Source organism: Pleurodeles waltl, chromosome 2_2 (genome assembly GCF_031143425.1).
Source record: "Pleurodeles waltl isolate 20211129_DDA chromosome 2_2, aPleWal1.hap1.20221129, whole genome shotgun sequence".
Classification (NCBI taxonomy): Eukaryota; Metazoa; Chordata; class Amphibia; order Caudata; family Salamandridae; genus Pleurodeles; species Pleurodeles waltl.
In genome coordinates this window covers 516,896,484-516,917,340 of record NC_090439.1, presented here as the reverse complement: position 1 = coordinate 516,917,340, position 20,857 = coordinate 516,896,484, and the positions used below count along the sequence as shown (strand labels likewise).

Here is a 20,857-nt window from a genome sequence, read left to right as displayed (position 1 = left end):
AAATCTACCCTAAAAAGTTTCATACCTAAGGAATAGTGATTTCCAAATAATGATTTGGATAAAATTGCTATGTGGAATCCTTGCACATCTAACCCTTAGGTCCTGATTTAGATCACTGCAGATGGAATAGTCCATCACAAACATGATAGATATCCCGTTCACCATATTATGATTCGTAATCATGGGGAAGGGATATCCATCACATTTGTGACGGACTATTCCCCTCTGACAAGATCTAAATCAGACCCTTAGATTGTTAGTAGGTTTTCCATCCACTGAGAACAATTAGAACTATGTAACAATAACAACCATATTAATATTATTTTTAGTAGTATTATTAGCAGTACTGTATAATAATAATAATAATAATAATAACAATAATAATAATAATAATAATAATAATAATAATATAACCACAGCAACAATAATATTAACAATAATGTTAATAATAATAATAATAATAATAATAATATTAAGAAGAAGAAGTTTGTTATTGTTGTTATTACTATTATTATTATTATTATTAGTATTATTAATCATGTATAGCATATTGTAATTCCACAGTGTAAATGTGATATATTTAGCAGGCGTTACTTGTCAGAACTTTTTAGGAGACCCAGGGGTTACCAGGCTCAAATTGTGACATTTGTGACAGTTAAAGGCCTTTACTTTTGTGGCTTGAATTACTATTTGACTTAAAAATTTAACACCAGTGATACCTCTTTATCACATACCCCTAAAAGCAGATTTACTCAGATAGGTGATGAGAAGTAGAGATTCAGAAGGTAATCAAGCTGATGAAATTCAGGCAACAAAAATAAAATTCACCATTTTTAAAGGGATATTATAGTGAAGAGGAATTTAGCCAATCCTAACTGTAAGACTATTCCCAGATTCTTACAAGTGGTATGACTAAATCAGTGTGAAACACATTTAGCTGCCCCAAGGCTAGTGGGTACAATGACTTTACTTTGCCTAGGGCTGTGTATCTGTCCTGAGGTCTTGTAAGGTTATTATAGTCCCCACAACCTTAGATCAAATACCTTTAATTGATGAAAAGCAAGCACTCTTCATTGTCTGCTGCCAGAAGATATGGAGGCACTGCTTTTGCTCTTTTCAAGATTCACATAAGGTTCTGAGTCAAGGTTCTGAGTCAGGTGCTAAAATAAATTGATCTTCGGCAGTTTTATTGTCGACCCCTCTTCAGAGATCAATACTGTGACCCTTGGTGGGATAATTATTTTTTTGCATCGTGGGCTTGGGCTATGAGCCTAAGGTAAGTCCAACTATGGAGATTATCCAGCCTGCTATAAGTGTGAGTGAGTGTGGTCTCTGCAAACCAGTGCGCAGGCAGACCCTCCTCTTTCAAACTATAGTGTGGCGCATTACTGCAGAAGCAAAGATCATTGTTGATGTAAGTCTGCCTGTGCACTTCTAGGTTCATGGGTTTCCACTTTTGTAGGACCCTGGGAATTATCAAAAAGAAATCCTGCCAAACTGAATGGGAATTTCTCCTCCACACTTGCACAAGATAGAGATTTGAAGTCCAGAGCCCTAGCTGTAGTACATTTTCAGACTTTTCCTGCCTATCTGAGCATTCATCCCAGGCGCTTCAGGCCACAGGTTTTGTGCCTGTTTTGTTAGCAGAAGGAAGGGGTGTGGCTGGGATCTTCCTTTCAAGGAAACCCAACTCAAAGTCACAAAAGAGAGAAACACTTCACTCAAGTATCTCTCACTATATTGCATGTGACATTAGTAGGAAGGGAGAAAGGACTAACCATGTGCTGAAACATGGGTCATTTACCACCTATTTTCCACATCCTAGAGTCTAGCCTTAATTTTAAAGGCCCTCAAAAATTGTTTGGAACTCAGTCCTGTAAAAAGCCATGATTAGGGCTGTGATGAGGCAGGAGATCCAAAATGGATTTCAGGACTGCCTCAGTCAATCCCAAAACATACACTCCACACTAACCCTGCTACAAAAAGAGAGCATAAGCATACAGGCATATCCATGCTCCACGTGAATGGAGTGAATGAACCAGATTTTAAATAGGTGATACCCATAGGCAGGTCTCACTGCACAAATAGCAAGTAAAAAGCCCTTCACCTGATGGAATACCCAGTTGCAGCCATCACTGTCAGTCTTCTGCAACCCAGTAAGCTACAAGCCGTTATAATTGCTAAAGGTGCATTGCTTGTACCATGCCCCTCCAGACCACAATGCTCAGCTCTGGGTCTTAACTCATCTTCACACAGCAAGTCAGTGTACAATCATAATAGGTGTGTGTAACAAGGACTCATCTATGCAAGGCACACAGCAATTAGCAGCAAATATACTTAAAAATCTTAATAATATACTTGCTCTACTGCTTCACCTTATTGCTCTACTATTGTAGATCTCTACCTGACCTTGAATGGCTGACTGCCATGCAAATTGTTCCAGTGATGACCTGGTGGATTTGCTGCAAAGATTGTTAATCCATGTCTATTTTGCAATACCAATGTGAAACATGTATTAACAGGTTTTCTTGGGCTACTTAACCACCAGGTTCTATCTAGGGGCATGCAAACCTTGTGTAACTTGTTGTAGAATAATTGTATGAAATTAAATAATTATGAAAATGCATCTTCCACTAAAAAAATACCAGAAGAGTCAGTTTGGGTGAAAATTCAAATTACAAATTGTCATTTTTAGTTGATTTCTGATCACTTACATTGAACCTCCCCACCCCAAACACTCTAGAAACCTATTCAGATTTGTAGTTTGCATTTAAAAATCAACCCAACAGTCTGCTCAAGTAAGAAATGTACCTGTAATCCTGCTTCCTTTCAAAAGCTACCCGAATACCACATTTAACATTAAAATAATGTGATGTGGGATAATCTGAGAATGCCTGTAAAAAACTTTGACACAAAATTAACAAAAGTATGCCTGAATAATTAATTTTTCGCCCAGGCCTAGTTGCATACGCCAGTGGTAATGCACTAAGAGCTGAAAAAGGTCTAGCATTCTACCTAAAGCTAAATTGGCTAACTGTTAAAGAGATTTAAAAGTAAGTACTGTATTATTACTATTTTTATCTCCTTATCATTATTAGGTATGTAAGAGCAGCAATGCCTAGCATTAATCATCCTACAGACTCCACCGTCTTTCGCTAAAAGTATGTCTAAAGCAACCCTTTTTTGAAGCGTCTTAGCTCCATCCGCAGCTAATTCAGTATCTAACAGGAGTTTTGCCCCTGTAAAGTTTGCCAGCATGTTATCCACAATAGTAGACAACTTTTGTATATTGATTGCATTCAAAATAACTCCTACAGAAGGAATTACTGCACCAAAAATATCTCCCACAATTGCAGAAGATGTTTCCCTCCTCTGTCGCTTATGATGTAATTCAGTCGCTTTCTGAAATTTCTTTAAATCATCTATCTGATAAATTTTAGGGAAAACTATCCCCAAATAGCATGTCCCATACCATCCTCTAGGAAGACGGTAATAAGCACTGAGTCCACAAATATAGTAAATCCCAGGAATCGCAGGGTCCTGACCATTCAGCATAAAAGTCCATTTGCTCTGAAACAAAAACACATGCCTACATTCACTCGTTCCTACAAATAAAGTGTCAGTGCGTGATTTTGGCCTATATATACAAGGCTTCCCTACATGTAATGCATCTAAAGCTAACTTCCCTTGCGTTTTAATGGCAGTGTAAGCATAATCATTCTTATAAGTCCTCTTCTCTAATCCTTTCTCTAACTTCCCCTTTAATGCCTTTCTCCTGTCATCAGTATGCCCTATAAAGCTCTTTTCTAATGGTGTGAGTAAGCATGTCAGATTGTTTTTGTGGGCATACGCAGTGCCAAATGTTAATGTTGGTTCAAAGAAGCCTCTAACTAATACCATATCATGCTCTTTAGCTATCTTACTCAAATATCTAATAAAAAGAACAAACGAAAACACTAGGTCATAATTTGAGTACAAATATTGTATATACTCTTGGTTATAGAATCTTGTTAGTAGAAGACTACAGCTTATGCCATATTGTAATGGCAGACTATGGTACGTAACCCCTTCTTCCACAGAGGAAGAAATTTGTGTACACACAAGACAATTCATTGCATCCATTGTCTCAACATACTCAAAAAGCGATAGAATACATTAGAAGAAAGCTCTTCTTGAGCTTTAGTATAGTCATGCAAGTATTTCTCATTTAACTTAAACCTTTCTAAACCTTTCTAAAGCTGTTAGATTAGTAGTTTCAGGAACAGAAGCAATAGTAGCCTCTTTCATTTCATGAACAGACATTCCCACAATCATTATTATAAACATTATTCCACACATAATTGCTATTCCAACACTCAAATACCTACAATACTTAACATTTTTAATTTGGTTATTTAACTCGGCCATGATCTGTAAAGAATCAGAAAGTAGAAGCAACACTTAGATAAAGTGCAACGGAAAAATCAAAATGAAGAAAAATATTTATTTCTCACAGTTCAGTTTCACACCCAGGAACCCTTTTCTCCTTTGTCAAAATCGATTAGCAGCTTGTCACATCCGGGTTTTAATTGTCATATCAGGTTATCAATGCCCTTTCCAGTTTTATCTCAACAGTTTTTTTTTTAGCTTTCTTTAAATTAACACCAGCTGGTAGGGACCTTTCCAACGTGGTTCCTAACAGGTTTTGCGGACATGCTTTTTGATCACGACCCAATCTCCAGCTCTCAGATTGTGACCTGGGTCATGGATGGGTTACAGGGTAGCGGCCTGCACCTGCTGAGAGAAAGAGTGAACCACATCAGCAAGACCTTTGTAGTAGTCCAACACCATATCATTTGTAATATTGACGAGTGCATTGGCTGGAATTGCCAGCAATCTCATTGCTCTGCCCATGAGGATTTCATGGGGTGATAGCCCTGTCTTTCTGTCAGGTATGTTTCGCATTGACATCAACATCAAAGGTAATGTGTCTGGCCATTTGAGTTTGGTAGCGGCACACATCTTGGCAATTCTTGATTTCAATGTACCATTCATTTGTTCCACTAGTCCTGATGCTTCTGGGCGATAGCAACTTCTGCCCAATGTTTAGCGCTGCACATAATAGTTTGATCACCTCGTTATTGAAGAGAGTTCCTCTATCTGATTCTAAACAGATCAGAAATTCGAACCGTGGTATTAACTCTGTAAGCAACAGCTTTGCTACTGTGAGACTGTCATTTCTTCATGTGGGGTATGCTTCAATCCAATGTCTAAAGACACACACAATCACCAACACATACTTCAACCCACCACATGCAGGCATCTCAATGAAATCCAACTGCATCCTGCTGAATGGGCCCCCTGCTCTTCCAATGTGGCTCAAATTCACCACTGCCCCTTTTCCCACATTTAGTTGCTGACAAATTACACATCGATGACACACCGCCCCTGCTGCTTGTCTGAATTTTGGATTGAACCAATCAACCTTGAACAACCTGACCCTGGCTTCCCTTCCAATATGTGCCTGGCCATGATAGTTCTGGCCATCTGAGACAATAAACTATTGGGCAACACCATCTGACCCTCCTCAAAAACCCAAATTTCATCAGGTCTTTGGATACATTTTGACTTGACCCAAAGTCGTTTCTCCTCCTTTTCTGCATCCTCCTGCAAGGTTTTGAATTCTTCTAGAGTATCAATCACTTTTAAGGCATAATTTGAGCAATTGTTCTCTTCCTCAGGCATCAATTCCCACTTGTCTTTAAACGATGTACAGTTCAATGCGCAAAACCTTGCGACTTGATCTGCATATCCATTTCCCAATGAAATATAATCCTGCGTCTTTTGGTGTGCACTGCATTTTACCACTGCAATTTCTTCAGGTAACTGTATTGCATTCAACATCTCCAGTAGAGGTCAAGAAACCTCGTTGTGACCACAGCTGACCAAAATCATGAACAATTCCAAATCCATATTGACTGTCTGTATAGATTGTGACTCTTAGTCTCACAGAAACATAGCATGCTCTAGTAAGAGCTACCAATTCTGCCACTTGTGCAGAATATACACCTGGAAGCCAGTACGCTTCCAACGTGCCTGTAATTGTGCATACTGCACATCCTGCCCTCAATGTCCCTGTTCCCTGAGACACGAATCATCAACAAAAACAATTTGGTCATTTTCTTCTAAACGCATGTCTCTAATATCAGGTCTTGGTTTTGTACACAGCTCAGTTACTTCAAGACAATCATGCTCAATTTCTTTTTCTTTCTCAATTTCAACATTATCACTTGGAAGCAATGTTGCTGGATTCAACACTGTACATCGTTTCAGTGTCACATTTGGAGCTTCCAATATGCTTGTCTCATGCCTTGTCAACCTTGCACCCGTTAAAGTATTGCGTTTTCGTCCATGTCAGTAAAATTTCAACAGAGTGTGGTACCATTACCATCAAAGGGTATCCCATGACTACCCCTTCACATTGGGAAAGACTATGACCAACTGCGGCAACTGCACGCAGGCAACCTGATAAAGCTGCTGCGACCGGGTCCAAGGTAGATGAAAAATAGGCTACTGGTGATTAGCACCTCCATGGACCTGTGTCAAAACAGACAAAGAGCAAGCATCACGTTCACGACAAAACAATGTGAATGGCTTTGTGTAATCAGGCATTCCCAACGCTGAAGCTCTGCACAAACTCTCTCTCAATTCAGTGAACGCTTTCATCTGATCTTCATCTAGGGTAATAGGATCTGTAACTTCCTTGTTTGTTAACTGCTGAAGGGGTTTCGCAATCTCAGCAATGTTTGGGATCCACTGTCTACAGTACACCACCATTACCAAAAACATTCTGACCTCTCTCTGAGAGGTCAGAGGACTTCTCTGCAGTATCATGGTAATTCTTTCTCAGTAGATTCTCCTTAATCCCTTTTCAATCTGATGTCCCAAGTATTTCACTGATTTGTGACAATACTGCAATTTTACAGGTGACACACTATGTCCAACAGGGCAATCGAGTCATGCTTACACTCGTCCCTTGTCCTGGATGCAATCAGCAAATCATCAATGTATTGCACCAGAGTCGATTGGTATGGCAATTCCATTGTCTCCAGATTCTTCTTCAAAACCTGATTAAACAGTGATGGTGACTCTGTATACCCTTGTGGAAGCCTGAACCAGCTATAGACTCTGTCTAGGAATTTGAAACTAAAAAGAAACTGACTATCCTCATGAAGAGGCAGAGAAAAGAACGCTTGTGACAAGTCAAACACTGTGAACCGCTCAGCATCACAATGAATCTTAAACAGTATCACTGCTGGATTTGGCACCACTGGACAACACTTGACCACTAAATCGTTCACTTTTCACAAGTCCTGCACAATGCACACTTTCCCACATGGCTTCTTTAAGCCCATTACTGGTGAATAACATGGACTGCATAACACTTCCTTCAAACCTCCTTGTTTTAGAAAATCTCCAGTTATTTGCTGTACCTTCATCAGAACATCTTGTGGCATGTTATACTGTGGAAGTTGTGGAAATACTGCATTTGGCCTCAAAGTGATCTTAATTGGCTCCACTCCCTTAATCAGACCTACTTCCTTACCTGTCAGGTCCCAGACTTCTTCTTTCACTGTTCCCTGTAAGTCTGCATGCAGTTCTCTCACAGTAAACATCGGGAAAAATTCAATCAATGGGTATTCCTCACTAGCATTGCTGATCACCATTTCAGTCACTTGTTCTTCTTCATCATTGCTATTTGTTTGTACTTCTATTCCAGTTTCTGAACAATTAATGGATTATTTTGTCTTACACAGTAAGGGCCAGATGTAGGTAGGTTTCCTTTTGCGAGGTGCAAATTGCGAGTCCCAGCGACTCGGAAAAGCAAAAGGAAATGCAGAAAGGTGTCTCAGACAACTTCTGCGAGTCGCTATGGGGTCGCAAAGACCCACCTCATTAATATTAATGAGGTGGGTCGCAATTTGCGACCCCATAGCGATTCAGGGCACTCACGGGGATGGAGGCCTGCTGTAGTCAGCAGACCTCCATGTCCGTGACTGCTTTTAAATAAAGCAGTTTTTTTTTTCAAAGTGCAACCCGTTTTCCTTAAAGGAAAACGAGCTGCACTTTGAAAAATAAACCGAAACCTTTAGTTTCGGTATTTTTCAGGGCAGGTAGTGGTCCATTGGACCACTGCCTGCTCTGAAAAATTATTTTTTGGTCCAGACACAAAGGGGGAAGGGGTCCCATGGGGACCCCTTCCAGTTTGCGACTGGGTTACCATCCACTTCAAGTGCATACCAGTGCGACTTGCAAATAGGAAGGGAACACCCCTTCCTATTTGCGACTTGGAAATGCATTTTGCGAGTCGGTTCCGACTCGCAAAATGCATTTCACATAGCAAAGTGTCTTTAGCGACTCGCAACGGCGCTAAAGCTTTGCTACATCTGGCCCTAAATCTCTTCCCAGAAGAGATACTGGACTTGAATCACATACTACAAATCTATGTAGTCCTTGGTAATTGCCAATCTCAACCTGCACTGGGTCTGTGATTGGATTACATCCATTGAAAGTCTGACCCACAGACGACATCATCTGCCCAGGATCACACCTTGAATTGTTTTGCCTGAAAGAGATAAATTCAGGACTTCCACACTTCTTACTGTAGAGCGTGTAGCTCCTGTGTCCACCAAAAATGAGACCTTGTAATCCATCACCTTTCCCTTCACAAAAGGTCCTCTCTGATCTACTTCTTGGGATGCTGCAAGCATACCCGGTCCTTCATCCGAACTGTCACTCATCCATTCATTGTTTATTTCATCCTCACTGTAAAATGGAAATTGGTGTACTATGCCATTACTTCTGTCTTGTGTGACCTGCTGAGTAAGCATCACCTGTTGCTGCTCCATCGGGGCTTGAGGTATCTGCATTTGCTGTCTAGGAACCATGAGAACCTGCTGCTGCATTGGTTGCAACTGTGTTAATTGTGCACGCGGCATTTGCTGCATGGGTTGGAAATTCTGCATTTGATTCTGAACATTAGGAATAAATCCTTTCAGTCTTGGGACTTTCACAGCTTGAAATGTACTGACATCATCTTGCTGAACGGCACCATCCTGCGCCATCAACGGACACTCCCGCTTCCGGTGTCTCACATTCCCACACAAATGACACAGTAACATCTTTTTCATCCCCTGCATGTCATTCTGAACCACTACAGTACCCAACTCCGAACCATGCATCATGTGAATTCCACAACCTCTACCTCTCATCTGAGGTTGGAACATAACAGTTCTCTGCTGCGTCGGCATAGGCGGTACTAAAGCTCCCTGCACTCCTGGCTGAGCTGCCTTTATGTGCATGATCATTGCTTTCTCCTTTTTCTGCTTCAATTCAATCTCATCACTACAGTATTTTGCTTACTGCACCACCTCATCAATCGGCTTTGCCTGACAGCAAATCAAATGATTCTTAATTATCTGTCCTACTTCTGGTCTCAAACCTTTGACAAAACTTACTCCTTGAACGCCTTTAACAATCTTTCATAGTAGGTATATATTGACTCTTTGGACTCTTGAACCGTTCTGTCAATTCTCTGCCAGTCAATATTTTTGGGATAAATTCTTGTCTTCAGGAACTCAATCACCTTATAGTAATGTTTCATCACCTCAGGTGAAGGTGCACAAGTTACTCTATCCCTTTCTGGTTCAATTGTTGGCCAATCCACTGCTCTCTTACACTCGACCCACAAATCATCTGGGACCACTATCTCAAACAATGTGTTTAAGTCCTCCCACAAACATTTAGTAAGTTTCACAAACCTGTCTGTCTCCTGATACCACTCAACCAGTTTCTCTCTCAGTTTGGGGTAATCATTTGTGAATGACAATATATCACTCCTGTGCCATGGGACATGAACAAACTGCCCCCCTGGAATCTCTCTCATCGGAAGCATCTTTACTGACTCCCTTTCTTTCTGAACATCTTCAGACCCCTCTTGTGAATCCCGCTTCTGCTTATCCTTCTTCTTTGCCCATCTACCTTCCCACTTCTCTAATGCTCCCCAGGTCCCAGGTCTGAGCACTCTGCAGCAATTCTTTCAAGTGAGCCTTCATTCCTGCTGATCTCATCTGTTCAAAATACTTTGCCAAAAAATCTAACCTGTAACTACTTTTCAAATGCTTTGTTTTCTCAATCTCATGGTCATGTTTCTCTACTGGCTCTGCCAATTTCTGATGTATTTTGCTCACTTCTTTTGTAATCTTTGGGCACAAATACCTCAGCTCTTCGTCTGTGTAGGACTCTAACCTGTTCACACCCATTGTTCCCTCAACTAACTCGGTTGCTTCTATATTTAACCTCACACAATTTATTTGCTCTTCACTCTTGAATGTATTTTGAGGTGTATTTAGACTGTCTAACCATTCACTCAATTGCTGTGCTGACAATCCCTGTAATGAGATGTTACTTGCATTTGGCACTGGTACATGTTGCATCACTGCACCTGGAGTTTGCGGCATCAAAAGTTTCAGACTTTGACTTGCATTCAGGCCATTTACTGCATCTGGAAGTGCTACAAGTGGACTAAGATCCATTAACGGTCTAGATCCATTGAAAGTCTGACCCACAGACGACATCATCTGCCCAGGATCACTCACTCCCCTTCTCACAAGACTCTGTGACATTTCACTCTGATCTCCCACACTCGCTTTCTTTTGCGCGAATAAGAGTACTGCTGGACCAACAGTAATCTGTAGCAATACTGCATCTCGAGCTGCCCTGACGCTCGCACCTTGTGAAAGAGTTACTCCCATTGCCTGATTCATGACCGGTGTAATATCTGACTGTGTTCCTATCGGTGTAAACTTCGGCAAACCCTGTGGCCGTGCAGCAGGCAAGAACATTGGAGTCGGCTCTGTCTGGACTAGCATTGGCCTCTGGAGCACTTGCTCCGACGGCACCACTAAATTCGAAATCGTCTCAAGGACTGGCACATCTGGATAAATTCTCTGTATCGATGGTGGATGCATCTGCATTTGGACCACAGTAGTAGTCCCTGCATTAGGTGTACTCTGCACTACCCCTGGTATCTGTCCACTGTCTGTCTGTACTGCCCCCTCTGTTTCCGATGCTTGTGCTGGAGCAGTTGTAATGGCACTAGTACTCGGACCCCCTAAATAAGTCCCAAAGTGTGGAGGTTGATCCCTCAACCGCTGTGTAATAAGGTCCTCATCATCAGAGTCCTTATCGTCTACATAAGGCTTCTTCTTTTTCTTTGTCCCCACACTCTCACTCTCTTTAGCATTATCTTCTTTCTCTGTCTCGTCTTCCTCTGTAATTGCAGAAAACAATTTAATTCCCTGTAGCGTCTCTGTTCTCCACCTTTTCAGCTCCCAATCCCACCTAGCTTCAGCTAAGGATTTTTCTACTCTTTTCATTCTCCTCATGAATTTAATCTCTTGTTGCTGTCTGGCCACCAGCTCCCAAACCAAGAAAGCCTCAAACTGTGCTGGTCTCGGTAACAGCTTCATCTCATATAAACCCATTCGCAATTTGTCCAAATTCTCAAACAATGTACAAGCGCAACCTACCACTTTCACACTATCACAATAAACGACGAGAACATATCCATCTTGCTAGCGGGATCCAGGATCTGGGAAAGTCATTTCTGGGCTTAAGGGGACATCATCTTTGCTACAATTGCCATTTCAGAAAAACAAAATTCAAACCTCATAAAATACGAACAACTAACCCAACCTTAAACTACCACCATAACCAATAATCACCACATTATTAGTTCTCCAAGGAAACTAACCATCAAGCTGCTACCAAAACCTGCTAGGGCGCCTGGTCCTTAGTAAGAAAACTTACAAGGGGACGCGTAGAGGTCGATGAACCTTTTGAATCGCATGGAGTATCCTAGTCATGCAATGATTACTAGATCTATAATTAACATCAATAACCAAGAAACATTTTTGAAGAATCAACTACTCATGAATAACCACAACTCGGTAATGGGTTAACAATTTTTATGTCCCTATTGTTTACAACTCTAAGTCCTCAGTAAGTTCAATCTTTATTCAATTTACTCAATTTATTAATTAATTAATGGAAAACATCATCACTTCAAGAACAACATATGCGAAAACGCAATTCCATAAGCCAAGAATACCAGCATTAAAAGCAGAGTTCAGCAATTACGTTTGTCAGTCAATTGTCACTGTCAACGTCATCCTTAACAGCCTATCTATCCAAGATTAGCATCAGCATGTGGGTCTTCATGCAAAAACATTTTAGAGAAAACATTAATTTGGAAAAAGATCTATCTAAGTGAGAATTTCTATCATCAGCGCAGTTGGTACCTAGAAGAAAAAGCACAAAAAAATAGTCAATCACATTTCATAGCTACCTATCCAGGATGGATCAGCAACAAGTCAGTGTTCGTCTTCAGGTCATCAATTAGTCAGCCACGCATTAGGCTCACAGAGCATGAGCCTAACGACAGCACCTCAGACAGCGTCTCCTGACATCATCAACTCTCCCATCACATCCGCCTAAAGTCTCCTGCATCATCTGAAGTTTTTAGCCCCTTGTCATGACTTTTTATTAAGGTCTCCCAGTCCGTCCCTCTAATTCCTAATTGGTCAGTCAGTCAGCAGATATAACTTTAACCTATAGTATTGGTTTACCGAATCTACTAATTTCAGTATCAGTTCGTTCACAAGATGTGGATTAGTCCACTTTACAATGTACTCATCATCTGTCTCTTCAGGTATCGAAATTGTTGCATGTTCTTCTTCAGTCAGTGCCTTCATTGTTCAAGTCCTGGGAAAGTACATTTAGCCTACTCTACACATAATTGTATTAAATTGTCTTCATCATCTCCTGTCTGCTGGTACATTGCAGAAAATTCTAGCTAAGCAACTTTAACATCGGGTGGGTCAAAGCTAGCAGCTTCTTTGTAAACGCGGTTATTGTTTCTGCTCTCAGTGCGAGGCCCAGGGAGACTAGGCCTTTAAGTTCGGCTAAGTTATCACTACAAGTTGAAGTAAAACACAGGTTATACATTCCAATATGACATATTACTACATTTTTCTCATATATTTTCATTATTTCATATAGTCCCAGTTATATTTGTACACATGGTGATCATACCCCAAGGGCACAAATGTCAAACGTGCACATTACTTTCTCTATAATTAATTTCTCTACGCATTTCTCATTAGTAAACACATAAACATCATTAATAATTCTCTTATTTAGCGTATCTGCTTCAACAACAGCGAACAGTCAGTTTAGCATACTGTGTGCTTTGCCAAACTCGAAATAACCACCTAAGGGCCTGATTTAGATTTTGGAGGATGGATTACTCCATCACAAAAGTGACAAATATCCCATCCTCCAAAATATAAATTCAATAGGGAATAATGAGATTTTGAGAGGCGGGATATCTGTCATCGTTGTGGGGGATAAACCGGTCTGCTGAAATCTAAATCAGGCCCTAAATCTTTTAATAAAGTAGCAGTATCGCTTTGACTGGTAGGGCACTGATCTACAGAGCAAACTGAAGAATAAAATAGCATTTTCATCTCTGCTGCACAATTCCAAAATGCAACAACCTAACTACCTTACTCATTGTCAATTCCCTGCTCGACTTGAGTTTTATTTCTGTGTAGATATCACAGCTGATGACTTGATGATAATGACATTCAACGAAACATTAGAGGCACAAGGCATAAGAGAATACAAATTTGCCTTTAACCATTACAGAATGTGAACTAGCACTTATTATCAGCTAGCACCCCAAGTGTCTGTGAATAGAAATGCAAAATATGGCCATTCGACAGATTATTTTCTTTAATGAATGTTTACCTTTACTGCTTCTTTCTCATATGCTTACTAATTAAATATGTTGCTTGTATAATGTGTTGATGATATCTGACCACATTCAATAACAAACATTTTAAGATGTGCTTCGAGGTTCTATAAAATTAGGACCGAAACATTAACGATTTAAAAAAGTTTATTTACTTAGTCCCCTTATTATCTATGAACACGATGCAAAGTGTGTTTTTGCTCCATCATGTGCATTTCTTCATAGAGTATTTTCATCGGTTACTTCTTCTTTATAGTCGTAAACATGAGCCGTTATGTAATTTGGCTCCAAACATAGGATTTAGGATGCTCAGAGGCTCAGATGAGTTCAAGTTCAGAAAAACATTTTCAACAGCAATCCATCAAATATGGTACAATGTGAGGACCTGAAAAAGGTGACATATGCATTGTGCAATTTTGAAATTTTCTCTTCATTTCTAGATCAATGATTACTTTTGTAAGCTGAGACCACACATCATTATTGACCTTAGCCTAGTAGTGGCATTCTCTAGTAAAATAAGTGAACCAGGACAAAGTGAACCAGGATTAAATCAATACTCGATTACTCTTTACAGATATAGGAACAAAAAATTACATTCTGTAGACAGAGAAACGTTTCCCTCCAGATGGCTAATTAATGGAAATACGGTCTCAAATTATTATTAACTAGTTTCTGTTATTCAGAATATGTTCATAGCAGTCACTGCTGTACACATTTCGGTCAGTCATTCATGCCTGATGCTTCGGATGCTTCACCTTGTGTTCCCTCTATCTCTCTCTTAAGAGCGGAATAAGAACATTGCTGTGAATAAAGAAGAAAATGATGGTGATTTAAGACAAGCAATCACCTTTAAAAGAAAGAGGGAGAAAGATGATGAGACATACGATACTTTTATAAAGGAATGTAGTACACATCGTATAAGCAGTTCTGATGAAACAATATTGTTACATAACTAATAAAAGCATTATAAATGTTTAGTTTTTCACCCACAGAAACCTCGTTGACAAAAGAAGGTTTAGGGCTTGATTTAGATTTCGGGGACGGGTAGTGACGGAGTAATCCATCCACTGAAAATCTAACTATGGCCCTTAGTTATTTCCATTGGCAACACACTACATAAAAGGAGAGAAAAACTGGTTCAGAAGCACAAAGCCATTTTCATATTTAATTTCAACATTTCCCAATTCATGGATTCTGGCATTTCACTAAAGATAATTGTGTCTATTAGTTGATTTACATGTGATCAATGTTACCCAGTAGGACATGACAGTATGAATATGTAACACTTCTATCAGTGCATAGTCGGATGCAAGGGCACGGATGCCTTGGAAACCTTACCTCCTCAACCTTTTTTTCTTATTCCAATATTTACTAACATGAGATATTCCACCTCTGCCCAGGCACATGTGCCCTGGCCAGAACCCATCAAAAGGCTCAATGATTGGCTTAATGCAAAAACCCTCAGCTAACCTTCAAGCAACTCCCACCAATCTGGTGTTAAAGAGGCATGGAGTCCAGAAGACATCCGGATTTCTTCATCTGCTCCAGCAACCACCTATGGTCCTTTGAGCCTTTTCCAATAAGTAAGCCCTGGGAGGCAGGGCATCTTGGAGGTGGTTTTTATGGCTCCCCCGTTTTGTAACTCCTTGGTCAATTTAGCTACTGTGCTGGGCCCTGTGCCCGGAGTTGGGGTTGGTTTCCCCTTGCGGTCTCCCTGGTTCATAGGAATGCTGGGCCTTCCTTTTTATACAATCCTTCTCTGGTGGGACAGCTCTGGGTGCTCCTTACTGCCTGTGGGTGCTTACCTCCTTGGATCTGTGCCCTAGGCTGACACACTACCTCTCGCACCTTTGTGGGAATGGGGCTCTTTGACTGGACGTCTGCTGTGCAGCGGGTGAATGCAGCCGCTAGCAGTTGACCGACGCATTGTTTGCTGTTTTGCACAGCACGCTTTGCAGTTCATGTGTGTGGTGCCAGGAGGCTCCATTCTTTCCCTGTAAAACTGTAGTCCAGAAAGGCTTAACCCAACAAGCAGCACTTCCTGCCTGCTGCACTGGCTTGGTCAGGATGAGCCTTCTATTTACTGCCCCCACGGTGGCGGGAGGACTATCATGTCTAATGCCTAATGGTTAATCTCTTGGCCTGTCACTCAGTAGGTTGTACATCAGGATGAGTCTTTTATTTAGTGCCCCCACTGTGGTGGAAGGACTGCCGTGCAGTTGCAGAGTCGCCTCTTGCCGAGTGATTAATCTCTTGGCCTGTCACTTAGTGGGTTGTACATCAGGATGAGTCTTCTATTTAGTGCCCCCACTGTGGCTGGAGGACTTCCATGTAGTTGTAGAGTCGCCAATTGCCTAATGGTTAATCCCTAGGCCTGTCACTCTGTAGGTTGTAGGTTTGAGTCCTGGTATGTGTTGGTAGTCTCTCTGCTCGTTTTATTATTTTAATCATTTGTCCTTTTTCTCTAAAAAAAATAGAAAGGCATCATAGTCATGCTATGAGAAATCTCATTTTTTAAATTTCATTAGGGACTTTCCTTTCCTTCTCCCTGCTGCTGCAATCGTCTTTTGCACATGTTTTCTGTGCAGGTGGGGTGTTTTACTTTCTTTCAGGACCTGACTTGGCCTACTTGGGGTCCTGGTAGGCCTTATATTGGGGCGCTGCTTCCTTTTCATTTTCAGTTCACCATGGAGCACAGAAAGAATACGGACACTTGACACAATTTTCTCCAGTGCTCCTCAGGAGAAGTGGTGGTGCAGGCATGGGGAAGATATCCCTGGTACCTCATCTCAGGGTTTTGGGCTTTCTGATGACCAGTTCCACCTCCTGCTTTCTTTGCTGTCAGAGGCTTTTCAGAGGTCCAAGGATGCTGGGAACTCTACTTACTCCCCATCCTCTCCCACTTTTTCTGTTTCATCATTGGCATTGTCTTTCCCCTCCTTTTCCCTTTCTTGGCCTTCCCTGGAATATGATGAAGAGAATGATCCTTCAGTTGCTGAAGCTACGCCCCGTTACACATTTATCCAGAAACCAGATCTTTTAGCTCTCTTCCAGTTCAGGGGTGACAATCTGAATATCCCTATGGAGGATGACTTTCCAGGTCCTTGTTTGGGTCTTTTCTAAAAGATTCATTCTCGCTCCCCCACTTGCTTGACTGTCAACAAGAAGGTTTTGGATATTCTTATGGGGGAATAGAAACATCCTGAGAAGGCGGATATTCCCAAGTTCTTGATTCACCTCTATTCTCTGGCCAAGGGTGATGCAGAGTTTCTGTCTTCAGTCAAAATTGATCCCCTGCTTTCTCACTTCGCTGGATGTCCTTCTATTTTGTCTGATGCAGTCCCTATTTCTGACTTTGTTGATTGCAAGGTGGAAGCGTCTCTTAAGAAGTGCTTTTCATGCTTGAATTTGTCTCTCTGTGCCGGAAATTATGCAGTATATGCCTCTAAGTACCTCGTTAAGGACTTCCAGTCCCTGACAACAGCAATCTAGGATGGGGTTGAGTGTGCAGCACTGTATGCCAATATGGAGACACAAGCCAGGTTTTTTAGCAAAGTTTCTTGTGATGTTTTGAAGACTTCTGCTTCTGCCATGGCTTCTTCCATTTCAGCTCACCGCAATCTTTATTTGAGAGACTGGAAGGTGGATTCCACTCAGAAATCAGGAATGCTACATATGCCCTTCACTAGCTGCTGGCTGTTTGGTGATGATATGGAGGCTATGCTTCACAAGGCTTTCAAAAATCAGAAGCATGCTCAGCTTTTTTGTTTTCAACAAAAGTCTGACTTCACCCATAAGGTGGCATGTAAAAAGCTCTCCTGAGGTCCTTTGGTGCAGTTTCAGGGCAAGCCCAAACAGAATTCCTCCTTCTCTGCTCAACAGGTTTTAAAACCTCAGTCTCTGCCTGCACCTAAGGCAGGAAAATATTCCTGACTATGCCACCCTCCCAGTGGGAGTCCGTCTTTCTTTTTTTCCTCCAACCTGGCAAAAACATGTTTTAAATGCCTAGGTGCTGCAGATCATCTTGTAAGGCTACTCCCTTAATTTCAATAGCTGCACTCCTAAGTCAGGCCCTGTGGAGTCCCTCATGGCCTTTCATGACCTTCTAGTTCTTACATAGGAAATTGTGGGCCTCGTAAAAAGAAACATGCTGTGGTCCCAGTTCCAGCTGGTCAACAGGGGAAGGGTTGCCCGGTCTTCCTTGTCCCGATTCCTTCAGGGAAGTTCAGACTCATCTTTAATCTGAAACTTCTGAATTTCTTCCTGAAGAAAACTTGTTGCAAGATGTACACTCTGCCGGGGATCATTGCTCTCATCCAATCCAGGCAAATGGTTGGCCTCCTTGGACATAAGGGATGCTTATCTGCACATTCCCATTTCCAAGTCTCATCAGCAGTTTCTTCGCTTTTGTCTTGGTGGTCTTCACTAGCAGTTCAGTGTCCTTCCCTTCGGACTTGCTACTTCTACCACAGTATTCCCCAAGGTTCTGCCCCCCCCCAGTTGTTCATCTACATGGTCTGGGGGTGATAATTCACACTTACCTGAGGACTGGCTCTTCCATCATCTGGTGCTGTTCATTCTTCAGGCTCAGATTACACTGGTGTGCCGAACTCTGGAGGTCTTTGGCCTTCTTATAAATTGGGCAAAGTCACATCTCGCCCCAACACAGTATCTTCGGTTCATTGGGGCTCATTTCCAGACAGCAGTTGGCATGGTCAGTGTTCCTCAAGACAGGACACAGGTGTTGCAAGATCTGTTGCTGGCTCTGGGCCAGAGGCCAATGGCGAAAGCACAGGATTGGTTGAGCCTTCAGGGTTACATGGTATGTATGTTATGTTTTATATTGATTGTGATCTGCTGATTTATGGGTTGTCCCTATGTTGTCCTCCTTTATTGTTCAGGCAGCCTGCATGTTTGTTGTTCCATGGGCACGGCTTCACCTCGGATGTCATCTGCTTTCACATTGGAGACCAGGCATTCATCCACTGGATTACTTAGTCTGTCCCCACATTTGGCAGTTGATGCAGTGGTGGCTGGATACCGGGAAGGTGGCATGGGGATTCCCTCCTGCTCTCCCCGACTTGTCCCGATGGATGCAAGCAGATTGGGGTGGGGTGCGACCTTGGACATTCTCTAAATTCAGGTGTGGTGGTCACATCAGGAGAGCAGGGTATCTTTGAATTGGTTGGAGATGGCACACTTTTTGCCATTGATCAACAATAAGGTGGTGTTGGTGAGGGCAGACAACACTGTGGCCAAGTCCTACATTAACATGCAAGCCGGGACAAGGTCTTAGTCTCTGGCCTCCCTAACATTTCAAATCTGGGGTCAAATCTCATTGCCTGTCTCTCTCTGCTGTTTATGTTCGGGGTAAGGGCTATATGTAGGTAGACAGGCTTAGCAGTGTCTTTCCATCTTCCCATGACTCCTGTCTAGCTCCTTGTATTTTTGCCCAGTTGTGTGAGTAATTCGGCACACCCCAGGTGAACCTGGTTGCCTTATGAGAGAATTCTCTGCTTACCAGGTTTTTCTCCAGGTCCCCAGACCCAGGTTGCTGGGGTGTGGATTCTCTGTCCAAGCTGTGGCCCTCTCTGCTCCTGTATGCCTTTTTTTATCCCTTCTCTCTGATTATCCAACGAGGCTGCACGGGCAAGTGGTGTTTCTCAACCTAGTTGCTCCCTTTTGTCCTCGGATGAGTTGGCTTCCACTGAAGAGGCCACTAGTGGCAGTGCCGAGGTGGGTCCTTCTGACAAACCTGGGTCTCCTCCATGCCCCCATTCTTCACCCAGCCACTTGCTGGAAGATGTGTCTGACGGTATGGCTCTTGAAAGGAGGAGTCTGAGGTTGCAGGATCTATCCTCTCCTGTGGCTCAGCCTAGAAAGTTGTCCACTAGAAAACCTTATAATCATCATTGGTCCTCCTTTTTCAAATGGTGCAGGGACAGGTCTCTGGATCCTACCACTTTGACCATCTTCCTGAGTCCTTCAATTTTTAAAAGACACCTTCCAAAAAGGCTTGGCGGTTTCTACCTCAGAGGTCTAATGGTCCACCATTAGGGCAGTTTGCTCTCTTTTTGGAATGCCTGAACTTCATTCTTTGGGCTCCCAACTCCTTAAGAGTTTTTCTTTGCTTTAACAAACAGAATTGTCAAGGGTGCTTGCTTGAGATATGCCTTTGGTAGTTAGGGCCTTGCAGTCTCCTCAGTTTTAACCCATAAACTGAGGATTTTAAGTTTTTTTCCTTGAAGGTGTTTTTTCTGGTAGCCATTACAACTGCCCTTAAGTTTGTTGGCTAGGCTCCTTTTCTGTTAGGCCTCCCTATTTGAGGATGTTCGCTGACAGGCTTGTCCTGTAGTTGGGGCAAGGGTTCCTTCCCAAAGTGTTTCCTCCTTTCACCTGCAGCAAGAGATAACTTTGCCTTCTTTCTTTCCAGCCCCTGCTACTTCTTAGGAAAAAAGTATTGCCCACCTTGGAAGTGTTTCAGGCTGTGAAAATCTATTTGGCTAGAACAATGGATGATCATCAGTGCAAAAGTTTGTTTGTGAACTTTGGTGTTTTCCTTGTGGTTTAAAGACTTCTACACTCACAGTGAGTTGCTGGATAAGGTTGCTGATTTCCCTTGTCTATGAATCACACAATGCATGCCTGCCAGGTAGTATCCAGGGGAGGTCTACCAGGGACATGGTGGCTTCCTGGGTGGAGGCTCAGATGTTTCCATTTTGGACATTTGTCGGGCTGCCACTTCGGCTTCTCCCTCTACATTTGTATCACAGTACAGATTCAATGTGCGTGATTCTTTGACCTTTGGATCAAGTGCCCTGGCTGCGTTTTCTTGGTAAACAATTTGGTCTCCTGTGTGATGCCTTCTTGATTTGCAATAACATTTTTGAGCAGTGATCAGGAGTCTGAGGCACTCTTTCTTTTCTGGGGGATTCAGGTTGTTCTTTTTCAGCTTTGCTATATCTTTATATTAGTAAGTATTGGGACTTGAAAAAGGGTTGA

The 20,857-nt window shown here is 42.0% G+C and overlaps 1 protein-coding gene across 1 annotated transcript in view; it reads right to left on the bottom strand.

The window, feature by feature from the left end:
• Positions 1–13,446: 13,446 nt before the first annotated feature.
• LOC138276528 (histamine H3 receptor-like) overlaps positions 13,447–20,857 on the bottom strand; it is a 52,296-nt gene continuing 44,885 nt past the window's right edge. Inside the window, exon 4 of the mRNA XM_069219200.1 lies at positions 13,447–14,656. Within this exon, the coding sequence (XP_069075301.1) occupies positions 14,623–14,656 (34 nt within the window). The 3' untranslated portion in view covers positions 13,447–14,622. The remainder of the gene's footprint in view (positions 14,657–20,857) is intronic.